The sequence below is a fragment of the Sphaeramia orbicularis genome, chromosome 14, assembly GCF_902148855.1.
Source record: "Sphaeramia orbicularis chromosome 14, fSphaOr1.1, whole genome shotgun sequence".
NCBI classification, from domain to species: domain Eukaryota; kingdom Metazoa; phylum Chordata; class Actinopteri; order Kurtiformes; family Apogonidae; genus Sphaeramia; species Sphaeramia orbicularis.
This window is the reverse complement of record NC_043970.1, coordinates 7,217,096-7,233,391: the sequence shown is the minus strand read 5'-3', so window position 1 is coordinate 7,233,391 and position 16,296 is coordinate 7,217,096. Positions and strand designations below refer to the sequence as shown.

Below are 16,296 nucleotides of genomic sequence, written 5' to 3'. Positions count from 1 at the left end.
TGATGGGATGTGAATCAGCTACTTCACAACAACGTAGGGCTGTTACAGTGAAGAACTTTCAATTGCAGTGATTATGGGTGGTCCTGTATACCATATGTAATACAGTGGAAATGCTGTAAGGCACAGATGTCAAACATGTGGCCCGGGGGCCAAATCCGGCCCCCCAAAGGGTCCAGTCCGGCCCTTTGGATGAATTTGTGAAATCCAAAAATTGCACTAAGATATTAGCAATCCTTTTAGTTCAGGTTCCGCATTCAGAACAATTCAATCTCAAATGGGCAGGATTCAGTAAAATACTGTCATAATAACATATAAATAATGACAACTCCAAATTTTTAGGCCCAAGCCGAGTAAAGCCGGCGCAGGGCCTATTGAGTCTGCAGTGGGCGCATGGGGACGAAATCGCCATTGACGCGGTTGCCTTTCGCCACTGTCGCCACTCTCACACATATTTACATTCACGGCACTGAGACCTTTCTGAAGATGTACATGACATGTGCACAAACCGCATATTCACACCTGCTGTGAATGAATGGGAGTCAATGGGAGATGTCCACTCGGGGTCAGTCACGTGTGTAAGTGCACGACATGTGACATCTGATCCCACAGACGTGGGGGACCTCAAGAGCTTTCAAATGAAACAAATACGTGGTTGCCATGGAAATGGCTATATTGTTCCTGCTCAGATTATTAGGCCTGAGCCAAGTAAAGCCAGCACAGGGCCTATTGAGTCTGCAGTGGGCGCATGTGGACGAAATCGCCAGTGATGCGGACGCCTTTCGCCACTGTCGCCACTCTCACACATATTCGCATTCATGGCACTGAGACCTTTCCGAAGATGTATATGATGTGCACAAACCGCATATTCACACCTGCTCTGAATGAATGGGAGTCAATGGGCCACGCCCAGTCGGGGTTAGTCATGTGGGTGTAAGTGCACGACATGTGACATCTGATCCCACAGACAAGTGGGGGAGCTCGAGAGCTTTCAAATAAGGCCAAATATGTGGTTGCCATAGAAACGGCTATATTGTGCTTGCTCAGATTATTATTATTAGGCCCGAGCAGAGTAAAGCCGGCGCAGGGCCTATTGAGTCTGCAGTGGGCGCATGGGGACAAAATCACCAGTGACGTGGCCGCCTTTCGCCACTGTCACCACTCTCACACATATTCACATTCACGGCACTGAGACCTTTTGGAAGATGTACATGACATGTGCACAAATCGCATATTTACACCTGCTCAGAATGAATGGGAGTCAATGGGACATGCCCACTCCAGGTCAGTCACGTGTGTAAGTGCATGACACGTGACATCTGACCCCACAGACATGTGGGGTAGCTCGAGAGCTTTCAAATAAGGCCAAATGTGTGGTTGCCATGGAAACGGCTATATTGTTCTTGCTCAGATTACTATTATTATTATTTTTTTTTTTGTCTTATTTTTCTTTCTCCTGTGCTTTGAGCTCAATTTTGACCCCCTGAACATTAATGAAAACTCACCAAATTTGTCTAAAATTCAGAAGTGCAAGAAATTGAATTTACATATAGGTTTTGTGGATGTTGGTAAAGAAATGTTGCGACAGCGCCCCCTTGAAAAGTGGAAATACATCACGTCAGTGGGACCACGTCCAACGTAAAGTTTGTCGTAGAGCCATGAAAATCGGTACACAAGATTCATCATCAGGAGACAAACAAAAAATGTTATTATGCCCACGCCCCAAAACCAACCCTTTGTCGGCCATATTGGATTGAAATTTCCAAAATGCTGAGTCAGCGTTTCGCTGACGTCGTATTTTAACTATCTCCTCCTTGGGTGTTTTTGCTGAATGAGCTCAAAATCAGAGTACAGTATCTAGAGAAGTAGGGCATCAAAATTTAACTAAAGTTTTGGAATCAGTTTCACCATTTTTGTGCAAGGAGGTCGCAAAGTTTGCAAAGTTTTTTCAGAAATTTGCCTTTACAAAACTTGCTTTAGTTCGGTCATACAATCACCGATTTGGCTCAAAGTTGAGTTAGTTGTCAATCTTCCAGGCCTACACCCATTTATTCAAAGAAATTTCAATTCTGCACTATAGCGCCCCCTACAAAGTTACCTTTACAAAAATTGCTTCAGCTCGGACATACAAACACCAATTTGGCTCAAAATTGAGTCGCTTTTCAATCTCCCAGGCCTACACCCATTTATTGGAAGAAATTTTAATTTTGCGCCATAGCGTCCCCTGCAAAGTTACCTTTACAAAAAATGCTTCAGCTCGGACATTGGAACACCATCATTTACATTTACACATCATTTTATCATTTACACATTTTCATTATAATTTATACATCGCAGTGGATCTACAAATACACAAAACATTTAGTAACAGGCAGAATATTGTTAAAATTATACTTACTTCTCTTAAGATATTTCAGGTTGTTAATATTTGTTCAGGTTATTCACATTTTTTGTGAAATTATACTTTTAGTGTAAATACATGAAAATATATACATTTACAAAGAGAAATTAAAGCCGCAAGCGGCATCTAAAGGCCCTCGCCACGGGCACGTCCAGTAGAGGTATGTCCATCATTCAGCAGGTGGCGCTCTAGCACCAAATTTCAATGTCTTCGGATGAATGGGTGTAGGCCTGGGAGATTGACAGCTGATTCAAATTTGAGGCAGATCTTTGTTCGTATGTCCAAACTAAAGACATTTTTGTATCAGTAAATCTGTAGGGGGCGCTATGCAGCCAAAATTAAACTTCTTCCGTTGAATGGGTGTAATGCAATTTTCGTGAAGGTAAATTTGTAGGGGGCGCTATTGAGCGAAATGTCAATTTCTTTTGATAAATGGGTGTAGGTCTGGGAGATTGACAACTGATTCAAATTTGAGCCAAATTGGTGTTTGTATGTCCAAACTGAAGCCATTATCGTAAAGGTAAAAGTGTAGGGGGCGCTTTAGCGCCAAATTTCATTTTTTTCTGATAAATGGGTGTAGGCCTGAGAGATAGACGTCTGAGTCAAATTTGAGCCAAATTGGTGTTCGTATGTCCAAACTGAAGCAATTTTAATAAAAAAAATTTAAAAAACTTGTAGGGGGCGCTATAGCGCCAAATTTCATTTTTTTCTGACAAATAGGTGTAGGCCTGGGAGACAGATGCCTGAGTCAAATTTGAGCCAAATCGGTGTTCGTATCTCCGAACTGATGTCATTTTTGTAAATGTACATTTGTAGGGGGCGCTATAGTGTGAAATTTCAATTTCTTTTAATAAATGGGTGTAGGCCTGGGAGATAAACGTCTGAGTCAAATTTTAGCCAAATCGGTGTTCGTATCTCTGAGCTGAAGCAATTTTTGTAATGGTAAATTCGCGAAGAAACTTTGCAAAGTTTGTGACGTTGTCACACAAAAACGGTGACAACAATCCAAAAAATTCAGCTAACTTTTGATGCCCCACTTCTCTAGATACTGTACACCGATTTTGAGCTCATTTGGCCAAATGGCCAAGGAGGAGATAGTTAAAATACGACGTCAGCGAAAACGCTGACTCAGCATTTTGGAAATTTCAATCCAATATGGCCGACTTCCGGTTGGTTTAGGGGCGTGGCCACAATAATATTTTTTGTTTGTCTCCTCATGATGACTCTGTGTACCAATTTTCGTGGCTCTATGACAAACTTTATGTTGGATGTGCTCCCATTGACGTAATGTATTTCCACTTTTCAAGGGGGCGCTGTCGCAACATTTCTTTACCGGCATCTGCAATACCTATATGTAAATTCAATTTTGCACATTTCTGAATTTTGGGCAAATTTTGGTGAGTTTTCGTAAATGTTTAGGGGGTCAAATTTGAGCTCAAAGCGCAGGAGAAAGAAAAATAAACATTAAATTAAAGCTGCAAGCAGCATTGGGCGGGACCTCGCACCGTGCATTCCGCCTCCCCCGCGATCCGCCTCCCGTGACCGTCGACACCTCAGCTCCACTCACACCTCTCCGTCCCGATACCAGTTCCCACCCTTTAGTGGCCGTCCTTCTTAGATCTCTACAGAACACCAGCGACCCTCTGCTGAAACACCATCACCTTTAAATGAGACTTTTATTTTGGAAACCCTACTGTGTGTATGTGCATTTGTGTTGTATGTCAGAGAAAGAATCAGTTTGAAAAATGAATTGAAGTTGTATAAATAATTGATCATAAAAGTGATGATTGATCACATTTAAGGCTATTATTTTGGAAAAACCCTATTGTGTGAGCATGTGTGTCTGTGAGAAAGAGTACTTTTGAATGAAGAAACATTGTACAAACAGTTGAGCATTTGGTCATAAAAATGAAAAGAAGTTATGTAATAGACATTATGTATTGTTTTTAATAGGGGTTTTATTTTGAAAAAATGTAGTCCATGTACTTTATAATGTGTGCAAAATGTCCAATATCCACAATATAATGCAGCAAAACCTGTTTTAAAATGTGATGGGGAAAGAGGAAAAAAAAATCACCACCTTGCCTGGGGTTTGAACTCACACCTCCCATACAATAGACCACAGATCTTACCACTAGGCTGTTGCAGGGATTAAAGTTCTCCATCACCACGACGGATTTCCGTCAAATGGAAAAATTGAGGGGGGAAAAAAGTCATATTGAAGTAACTTCCCCACGTGTTTCGAGGAGTCCAGTTGGCACCAGGTCCCGGGTCCTGGGTCTGCAGGTGTTTATCACAGGCACGCCACACACAGGGGGCTGACAGGTTTAACAGTGATGATAATAAGATGACTTCTTTATTTTTATGTCGGGAGGAGAGATTGATGACTATTTCTCTTTGGAAGGAAACGCTGCTCATTCTGTGCCTCAGAAACACATGGACAAGTTCAGCTTTACCGAAGTTCAGCCTCCAGACGCTAACTTTAGTTTAGTGCTAACAAGTAGCTTTCATTATGAAAGAACCACAGCGAAAAGGGAAGAAGACTGAACTGATCTACATGGACCTTCATGTTTGGGTTAATAGCTTATCTCCTCTTGCCGGTATATGACTAGTGTGTGTGTTTGTGTTTATGTGTATATGCCCTTCCCGTGCGTGCGGCCCTGCGCGCCGCGGCCTTACGCGGTTACGCGCCCGACTGCATAAGTGCTTTATTATGACCCGTTTAGCATCTTATTTCTATCTGTGTGGTACAGTACGAAGATAAAATTGAATGAATGAGTAATACCCTTGGTATTTGCAAAGCCACTGTATTTTAAATACCCTCAGAGAGTATCTATAACGGAATATAATTTCTGTTTCAGTTGACGTAATTTCTTCCAATCAAAAGAGAACACGATATTGGCGGGGGGGGGTGGACGCAGGTTTGACGACGTACAGATTATTTTGGCTAGCATATACGACATCATGGACACGTTTGTAGAGGAAGGTGCTGAAGTGGTAACTATTGAGAGATGCGTGAAAAATACAGGGTGTCCCATAAGTCTCCATACATAGGAGACATAATACATTCCATACATATATGGTTCTAACATGTATTTCTTTATATTTCTTCTTTATAGTTCTTCAGCAGTGGAGGACACGCATTGAAATGTGTTCCCGACAAAATGGCAGTCATATAGAGCATATTATATAAATAAAAATGGTTCATGTCAAGAAACGTTTATTTTTCCTATGTATGGAGACTTATGGGACACCCTGTAGATGGAGGTGGGCAATGCTTGATGAGAAGGGAGACGATGGAACTCCAATTAGATCATGGTGCAAAAAAATGAAGCAGCCTGGTGTGTGCATGTGCGTAGTTTGCCACAAGAAAATTCTGTATGGTTCCAATGGTAAAAAAGTCCTGATCCGCCATCAATCTGAGAAGTTGAAGATTAGTTGGTTAGGGTTACATTTACACAGACATTTTCCCCAAAATTCATGTGCTGTTGGAGTTGGAGTTATGTTTTAGGAGTTCCTAAATTTTTAAATAAAAAGTTTTTCACTCATTTTTTGCAGTGAGGTTTTCTTCTAGTTATTATTTTCACTTGCTCCAGAGGTTTTCATACCCTTTAAAATTAACCAGAGAACACCAAAATTGACCTGAAGCTTTAAAAATTTTCTGGGGGAGGACCCCCAGACCCCCCACCAATACCACTCATGACATTTTTCTATCCATGTTACTAATCTTCTACACCTGTACACTCTCCCATTCAGTGTGTTTTACAGTATTGCCAAATTTGACTATATAAACTTGTATGCTATAGTAGTATTGTATTGCATCATTTTTAATAGTGTCCAATGATTTTGACCAGAAGAACATTTTCAGTCAGATGAAAAATTTTTGCTTTAATCCCTGGGCTATTGTCACACACATGCAACTTTGCACTGGTAATCCTAATATAGGGATTTTGTCATTGTGAAAAGTGAAACTAAACATAGTCTTCGAAAAATCGCCATAATTCCGTAACCGTAGGTCGGATCTGAAAAATTCTTTCACTTTTGGATTCTGCAGACTTGTGGAAATTGAATGAGGTATAACTTTTTTGTGAAAAGTCTGAAATGAAAAAGCAGTAATTACAGAAACATAGAGTAACTTTCAAAGGCAGATTGCCAACTTCCTGTTGGAGTTAGCTCATGAGTGTCAGTGTATGATTTGTCGGGCTCAATCAGACCAACATTTTGGCATTTGTTTCATGTTTCTGTGACATTCCTACTGGCCACTAGGGCAGATTTTGTGTGTTTTTTAGTACAAAGGTGGCGCTACAGAGTCCATTTTGGCACCCAAGGGGTTAATTTTGATATTGAATCAAAGTGTTCAGCAGCCATGACATACATGGCAAATTTGGTGAGTTTTGGAGCATGTTAAGAGGGTCAAATGGCAGTCTAAAGTAGAAAAAGTATGAAAATAAACAAATTGCTATAAATCAATAACCGTACATCCTATCTCAAAAATTTTTGCATGTGAGCGTTGTGCTGAGTCCCCTGAACGCCTAGATATGTCACATGTGGGGAAAAACTCCAAAGTGCAAAATGAGTTCCAAACATTGCAACTTTGCGGGCTTCTAAAAAAAAAAAACTAAGACAGTTATGGAAAAAGTGCGAAGTAACTTTTTTGAGGCGGGTTCACTCTATCTTTTGGTGCTATTTAGAAGTCAATACGACAAACGGTGTAATCGGAGTTAGTTTTAAAAATTTTGTTTTGAAAGGCATATTGCGAACTTCCTGTTGGAGATAGCTCATAGGTGTCAGCACATGATTTGTTGGGCTCGATTAAAGGTTTGAAGGTTTTGGCGTTGGTTTCGTGTGTCTACGACATTCCTACTGGAAGTTTGCAATTTGAGCATTTTACTTTGAAAGGCAAATTCTGAACTTCCTGTTGGAGTTAGGTCATGAGTGTCAGTGCATGATTTGTCTGGCTCGATGAGACGAAAATTTTGGCGTTTGTTTCATGTTTCTACGACATTCCTACTGGCCGCTAGGGCCGTTTTTGTGTATCTAGGGGGCGCTAGAGAGCTCATTTTGGCACCTATGGGGTTAATTTTTACATTTGATCAAATTTTTCGCCAGGCCTGACATGTGTGCCAAATTTGGTGAGTTTTCAAGCATGTTTAGGGGGTCAAAATCCAGGTCACAATGGTGTGTGAATAATAATAATAATATCATAACGAACGAATAACAATAGGGCCTTGCTTGCAGGCAAGGCCTCTCACTGTGTGAGAGGGCCTTACCTTTCGGCTCGGTCCCTAATAAATAAATAAAAAAAAAAAAAAAAAAAAAAAAATCTGAGCAAGAACAATGTAGCCGTTTCCGTGGCAACCACGTATTTGACCTTATTTGAAAGCTCTCGAGCTCCCCCACATGTCTGTGGGGTCAGAGGTCACGTGTCGTGCACTTACACACACATGACTGACCCCGAGTGGGCGTGGCCCATTGACTCCCATTCATTCTGAGCGGGTGTAAATATGCGGTTTGTGCACATGTCATGTACATCTTCCGAAAGGTCTCAGTGCCGTGAATGTGAATATGTGTGAGAATGGCGACAGTGGAGAAAGGCGACCGCGTCACTGGCGATTTTGTCCCCATGCGCCCACTGCAGACTCAATAGGCCCTGCGCCAGCTTTACTCGGCTCGGGCCTAATAATCTGAAAGTCACTGCAGAGCATCAATGAACAGAATTCTTCACCTCATCACAACAGCTGGCCTGGTTAAGGACTGTAGACATGTACCACATCACCTCAGGTTCAGGTCCTGGACCAGATGACCTTTGCTACATTCAATTTCCCTCTCCCTCTCTGCCCTTTTTTATCTTTTGTCATGTAAACTATCAAATGATAATAAAAGTTACAGGATCAGGAGTAGTGATACTTACATTTGTATATGTCAAGTGTGCCTAAATATGTTGTTTAAATTAACACTTAACAGAAGTGACACTTGATGTTAAGTTGCACATATTCACCATTAACATTACTTTTTACCTCCACCAAGGAGGTTGTGTTTTTGCCAGGGTTTGTTTGTTTGTCTGTTTGTCTGTCCGTTAGTGTGCAACATAACTCAAAAAGTTATGGACACATTTTGATGAAATTTTCAGGGTTTGTTGGAAATGGGATAAGGAAGAAATGATTAAATTTTGGTGGTGATCGGGGGGGGGGGCCCACGGGGGGGTGGGCACTGATCAGCCTTGGCGGAGGTCTGCGCTCTCCGAGTGCTTCTAGTTTACTCATGTATTTATTGTTGTTTTTCATTGTTTTATAAGAACAGGCAACAACATCCAAGCATCAAATCAATCCCAACCTATGTAAAAGTTTTCTTTTTCTTCCCATTACTTGAAACTGCTCAGATGTGCAAAATACACAATTTTTATCCACAGGGATAACACATTTTAGTAATCTAGAAATAAATTAAAGATTCTCTATCCAGAAGTTCTGAAGTTTCTTGTAGCTCCACATACAATGAAACAAAGTGCCTATTTCCCTATTACACATAGTACAAATGTCAGGAATGTTAGTATTAAAATGGTGTAGTTTTATTGGGGTGATATGTATTCTACATAATCATTTGTTTTGTAATAGTCTGAACCCTGTGTTAATTTTTTGAGTTTGAACTGTAAGACGGGCCCTATCCCAATCCTCTACAGCAGGGGTCACCAACCCTGGTCCTCGATCAACTATCCTGCATGTTTTAGACGTTTCCCTCTTCCAGCACACGTGACAGTCATTATCAGACTTCTGCAGAGCTTGATGATAGGCTTATCATTTCAATCAGGTGTGTTGGAAGAGGGATACGTCTAAAACATGCAGGATAGTAGATCTCGAGGACCAGGGTTGGTGACCGCTGCTCTACAGAGATTTCTGTTTGAGGATCATTTTTCCATGCAGATAATTGAGAAAGAGAATTCTCCTTAGTACCTGCTAACAGCGCATCATAAAACTTTGATAGAAGACTTTTGTTATGAAAATGGTTCTTTGTGATACTTTCTATAGTGGATAGAGAAGGTTCTGATGTAGATTTCATTTAGATAATTATGTAATTCCTTATTTATTTAGTTTCTGTATTTAAAAAATGTTTCCAAGGAAAATTATATTCATCCTCTAATTGCTCAAAAGACATTAGAGAGCTCTTGCTATAAACAGTTGTCCTCAAAATGATTCATACCCCTGCTATTTTTTGTGATTTTTTTGTTTTGTTTTGTTTTTGTGATGAAATGAATGAGTTTCATCAAGTTTGTTTGTGACTTGTAAGTGATACACAATTGAAGGAATAACAACGACTGAGACTTGAAGAAGTACTTTATGTCAGGAGTATTTTATTAATGGATTTCCAAAAAATGCTATGTTCAAAATTATTCATATCCTGGGTTTACTTGGTCCAATGTCTTTTCTTAATAGTCAATAGAGTAGCCTTTGTTCTTGATGATGGCTCCTGTTAGTGTCCACAGGCTTGCCTACTGTATGCCTCCTGTGGGATTCTGGTCCACTCTTCCTAGGCCAAAACCTCCAGCTGTGTCCGATTGGATGGTCTCCTACCCATCACTCTGGTCTATATAATTTAGGTCAGGACTTTGACTGTGCCATGTCCTTGAACCACTACTGCACTACCTTGGCCGTATGCTTGCGGTCAGTGTCCTGCTGGGACGTCCAATCAGGACCAGTCTGGACTTTCTCAGCAGATACTTTCACATTGTCATCCAGGATGTTGATATAATCCTCCTCCTTTTTTTTTGTATCATGATGAGGCTCTCGGTGCCACTAGCAGAAAAGCAACCCCATAGCATTATGTTGCCATCACCATGCTTGATGGTTGGGACTGTGATCTTCAGCTTGTATGCTTCTCCTTCCTTCCTCCAGACATAGGCAACATCCATGTAGCCAAACAGCTCCATCTTTGGTTCATCAGATCACAGGACTGATGACCAAAAGCTTGGATCTTGGTGAAGAAGAGCTCTAGTAAATGTCAGATGAGCCTCCTGATGTTTCATCCTGAGGCGTGGCATCTTCCTGTGTCTGCATCCATGGAGACATCCTTTGTGCAATACTCACTGGATGGTTGCCTGTGATACCCTCATACCTTATGGGAGTGGCAACATAATGTGACAGTTATGATCTATAATGCCCTCGCATTGTTTCTCTACTAGTGGTGCCGGAAACCTCATCAAGTTACAAGGCATTGTGAATTTATCATGGTTATATCAACATCCTGGATGACAGTGTGAAAGTGTCTCCAGATTAATCTTGATTGGACGTCCCACTGGTTGCGTGTAGCTCTGCATCACATAGGTATGCTGTATGTGATGATAGCGTTTTGTGCTCTCGCACTCGAGCTTACTGTAGTGGCATCGTTTTGAGAAAGTGTTGTAGCTTCCCCTCCAGATCAGAAGGTGGCAGTAGTACTGGCATCGGCTGATTATAATGATGAAACTCCACTGGACAGAATTGTTTCCATAGTTTTCGATATCTTCCAGCAGGCATTTCCTGTTTTCGAACAACATTTGCGGCCGACATGGAGCAGTGTCTTTGCGAGCTCATAAAAGTCAATGAAGATATCATTGTTCTTTTAAAAGTATTACAGCATAAGCAACGGAAAAGGAGGCAATGTGGGAGATAGTGCGTGCGACTGCAGAACAAAAATAAGATAACCTACGGGGAATACCACAATCTAATAATTACTATTATAATAATTTTGTTAAATTATGTGGGTTTATTAATGTGCATACCCACACAGGAGTTTCAGGAGTAAAAAGTAACACACAAAGAACAAAAGTGAAATAAGTAATGAACAAAAACAAATGAACTATATACGGCGGAACCCCACAACATTTGTTGCTGTATAGTCCTGGCGTCACATGATTATAAATTGTCCAATCAGGAGGCAGTGTCTCTGTGATGCCGTGCCACGTAGTTACAATCTGGAAGAGGTGCATGTCAAGACTGTGTGGGCCAACGCAGAGCTGTTTGAATGGATGGCATAGGTAGTGATGTGTGATGTCTGTGTGACCATAAATCCAGCTTGACAGGAACCATCATCAAGAACAAAGGCTACTCTATTGACTATTAAGAAAAGACATTGGACTTAGTAAACCTAGGATATGAATCATTTTGAACATTACATTTTTGGAAATCCACTAGTAAAATACTCCTGAAATACAATATTTCTTCAAGTCTCATTTGTTGTTATTCCCTCACTTGTGTATCACATGTAAGTCACAAACAAACTTGATGAAAGTCATTCATTTAATCACAAAAACAGATACATAAACAGATCTTTTATTTTACATAATCCCTTTTCTCTCCAATGTCGGAATTCCATGTCAGCTTGTGCTGGTTTAAATTTATGATTCACCCAGATTGGTGAAAAACATGAAAGCCAAAGAGATTAATTTAAAAAGTAGTAGGCTTGGCGTCAAACAGATATAGCATTTCTGAGAAAAGGGTTTTGAGTATTTTTATTGAGCATTTTAGTTTGTACCGAATACAGGTGTCGTTGTATTGGTGATGTTAACAGAGTACTTTTTGATACGTACGCAGGATGGGGCCTCTGTGGTACAGAAGTACTGTGTGGGTGTGCTGAGTTGTGCATCCCAGTAAAGTATCAGATTGGATAGTCTAAGCTCACTACAGTCATATGGGCGGTACATCAGAGAGAGACGTAGCCTTGGGCGTTTATTGTTCCATATAAATTTTGTAAAGTTTTTCTTTAATATAGAGAAAAAGGTGGCCAGGAGAGGGAACGTGATAGACTGAAAAAGGTACAGAAATTTTGGCAGAATGGACATCTTATTCATATTAATTCGCCTTATCATAGAAATTGACAATGCATTCCACATTCCAACACATCTTGTAAAAGAGGGTTATAATTTGTAGGTACAATCTTATTAATGTCAATAATACAATACAATACAAGTTACATCTAGTGTCCTGTCTTTTTCAAGGGTTCCTCAGAGTTGTTACACATATGTGTTTACGTAAATGGTAGATAAGTCCATGGCTCAGCTGGTGCCACAGTATCCTTGAAAAAGCCTTGGCACAATAAGATGGCTTTTCACAGCTTGTATGAACTTTATATAGAGTAAAAGTGTGTACAAAGTTCACATATAGCATAGTATGGCTGAATAGTGACACAATAGGAGTATAAGTAAAAAGTAATTACAAGCACAGATCCACAGTTTCAAGCCGTAACTTGTTGGGCTCCATGCTGTCTGCTGCTAGTATTTTCAGACACGGCACACATACTGGTCTCTCCTTATCTCCCATCGTAGCTGCCGTGCAGCCCAACGCTGTATACGCCTCATCATATTGTCTCATCTTTCCTTTGGGAAGACTTGATGAGTCACTATCTCCTGCTGCTTTTCTCTGTCCCTGTTAAAAATTTGTCCATGGTGTTTTCTTTGTTTACTAATCTACGTATCTCTCCCTTTGTGAGTTGTGCCCTTCTTCTTTAATCATTAAGCTTATTAAACTTTAATGACGAGGTCACGTGATGCATTCGGACTGAGAGGATCGCTTTTACCGACCTCCCGCTTCCTCAGCTGATAAATTTATTTTTTAAACGGACTAAACCTCAATTATTTTGGCTTCTTTTGCTGGGGAACATGTCCAGCACTAAAGGGAATACTAATCCTGGAGAGACATCGCATAGAGTTCATCCTGAGCCAAAAAAGCCGCTTGCAGCTAACTCAGTGGCTAGCATGGATGATGGTGACAACATGTCATTTGAGGAAAGCGTGGCTAACATGGTTTCTAAAACTGTTACTGAAAAGATTGGTGCCCTCATGAAACAGAAGTTCACCAAACTGCACTCTACCCTGGACAAACTAAGCAGCCATGTCGAAGACAACACAAAGCTTATAACTGAGACCGAGAACCGCATCTCTGATAGCGAGGACCGCATAACCACTCTGGAAAACAAGATGACTGACCTGGAACAGAGTGTGAAAATCTTAACTGACCGAGCTGAGGACAGTGAGAACAGGAGCCACAGAGACAACATACGAATCATCGGCCTCAAGGAAGGAGCAGAGGAGAATCAGGCCATCAAGTTTTTTGGGAACTGGCTTCCAGACACGTTAGGTCTGGAGACCAAGCGAGGGTCAATTAAAATTGACTGGGTACACAGAGCCTTAGGCCTGCCGAAGAAAAATTGTAATCGACCAGTTATTATCAAGTTGCACTATTCCAGTGACAAACAATGGATCCTTGCTGCTATCCGAGAGAAAGGCAAGATCACTTACCGGGGTGACAAGATTTACTTTCGTCAGGACCTATCAACCCAGGTGAAGGAAGCCCGGCGCCAGTTCAGCGGGGTCTGTGAACACCTCATCCAGAGAGGACTACGGTTCCAGATGCGCTATCCGGCCACCTTATGCTTTACGGTCAACGGAGAGGAAGGCTCCTTCAAAAGCCGACGAGAAGCGGAGGACTTTCTGACAGACAGTAACTGAATTTTGCTGAATGGAAGATGAGGAATAGAGGACTACAGTCTGTGACTGACATGGGGACAACATCGGAGGAGATGGGTACCGGAGGATTATTTTTCATAATGTACCTGGACTGGTTCTGTGACCACTTATATGGACCACTGGGTGTATGGACCTCATCTCTTGGGAGTTTACTTTGTAGAGCTACATGATGTGAGTGAGGCCCCCTCTCCTGATTTGTTACAGGTATCTGTCGTTAATTGTACATTTTTTTGTTTTACTCCTCATTTTATTTTTATTTAGATATTCTGGATTTACCAGGTTTATTGGTATTCTGGCTCTGATCGGTGCCTGCTGCAACTACCAGTGCAGCGGTTTTGTTACTTTATTTACTTGCTCACTCTTTTCCGTGATTGACACATGCTCGAGCAATATGCCTGCATTTTGTTTTCCTGGTGTTATTTAATTACGTAGAGTTTACGGTTTAATCATATCTGTTGCTTGGCTGGGGGGTGGGGGGGGGGGGGGGGGGGGGTTGTTGCGGAGAACAGACATTGGCAGTGGGATGTAGGTGGTCACTCCTGTGGCTGGTGTGCTTTTTTTCTCTCACAGGTGGGAGGATGCTTCTCTGCCTCACCTACCCTAAGACTTTTAACGCCTCTGTAAGGTTGTTCTTTGTCCTTGTTTTCTCGTTAGGGGGGCTTTATTTTGTTCAGGGTTCTGAGCTACCGTTTGGGGAGGGGTTTTCACAGACAGCCCTATTTAGTGTGTTATTTTCTTTTTTACAGTGTGTGTTTAGTTCCAGTCCTTTATTAATTACCAGATCGGTTGCTGCCTTTTCTCTTCTGTGTTTCATCAGTGGCTGCATAGAATACCTTCAACTATATGAAGGGCTTAGCTTTGCATGAGCGACCTTAAGGTTGTTTCACTTAATGTAAAGGGCATAAACCATGTCATCAAACGCCAGAAAATCTTGTCCTTCCATAAAAAGAGAGATGCCAAATTGCCTTTCTCCAAGAAACCCACCTCTCAGACCTGGAACATATAAAACTGAGGAGAAGCTGGGTGGGCCAGGTATTCTACTCTTCTTATAACTTGAAAAGTAGAGGGGTTGCAATTCTCCTACATCGCTCCCTGCCTTTTACCCTCGATAAAACAATATCGGATAAGGAGGGACGTTATGTACTTCTGTCAGGCTACCTTTATGGGGAGCATGTCATTTTTGGATGTATTTATGCCCCAACAATATATGAGGCCTCTTTCATTCCGCATCTTATTTCAGATTTGGCAACATTTTCTTCCCGATACTTACTTCTAGGAGGTGACTTTAATTGTACATCTGACCTGAATATTGAGATATATATATATATATATGTATATATATATATATATATATATATACAACCCCCAGTCCACCCTCTGCAAGAAAAGTACAAAAATGGGCGAATTTTGTAAAGATTTAGATTTATATGATGTTTGGAGGGTGCTACACCCCCAAGGTAAAGACTACACATTCTTCTTAATCCCCCACCAGGTTTTTTCCAGAAGAAACTACTTTTTGTCTTCAAGGACATTTTTTGGCAGAATACCGAACTGTACAATTGCTACCAAGTTTCTTTCTGATCTCTCCCCCTTACAGAGATCCAGACTGCAGGCACTGGAGGCTTGACCCTACCCTACTAAGTAACCATTCTTTTATTGAGTATATTACATCTGAGTGGCAGCAGTTCATTTCTATAAATAAAACCCCAGATTAGGGATGTAACGATAACCGGTATAATGATAAACCGTGGTAAAATTTCCGACGGTTAGTATTACTGTTTAGATTCTAATTATTATGATAACTGTGTTCAATTACCGCACCTAGAAAACTCACGGTACTGTTCATTTCCTGAAGAAGCAGCAGCACTGCAGGCGTGTGTGCGCAGTTTGTAATGTTTGGCCTCTGAAAACACGGCGGAAGGCACCTGCACGGACAGAGCTCCAGAGATTTGGGGATAGTGGCTCCCACACGGACCCGGTCTGTCAGAGCGCACACACGGACCTGGTCCGTCCGACTGCGGGTCGGTCTGAACAAGCACACGCATGGTCTCAGTCCATCCTTGCAAGCAAGCACACAGACCCGGTCCTCACTAGTGTTAACCCCTTCCTGGCCCCAACATTGAAACCGTCTGAATATAGATACTCAGGACAAACTCATGTCAGTTCAAATGAGCCCAAATGAGTGAACTTCAACTGTACAAAGACACATGATGTGTTTAAAAACCAAAGGAGAGGAGACTTTATGAACTGAAGGACATTCAACAGGAAATCCACTGACTGACCTCCAGAGGAACTGGACCATGTGACACTGTTGTGACTGGTCTGTCTCTCACCAGGAGTGAACCACTGACCAGTCTGGATCACATCAGCCTAACATGTTTTAAAATCCTCATTCTTTCAGAAT

At 41.4% G+C, this 16,296-nt stretch overlaps 1 protein-coding gene across 2 annotated transcripts in view; it reads left to right on the top strand.

Moving 5' to 3' along the window:
• The window catches only part of LOC115432915 (E3 ubiquitin-protein ligase CBL-like), a 103,646-nt gene extending 88,024 nt beyond the window's left edge, over positions 1-15,622 (top strand). For both annotated transcript variants that reach the window (XM_030154017.1, XM_030154016.1), the window contains one exon: positions 15,490-15,622. In XM_030154017.1, coding sequence (XP_030009877.1) covers positions 15,490-15,607 — 118 coding nt within the window. In that variant the 3' untranslated portion in view covers positions 15,608-15,622. The remainder of the gene's footprint in view (positions 1-15,489) is intronic.
• The last annotated feature ends 674 nt before the right edge of the window (positions 15,623-16,296 follow it).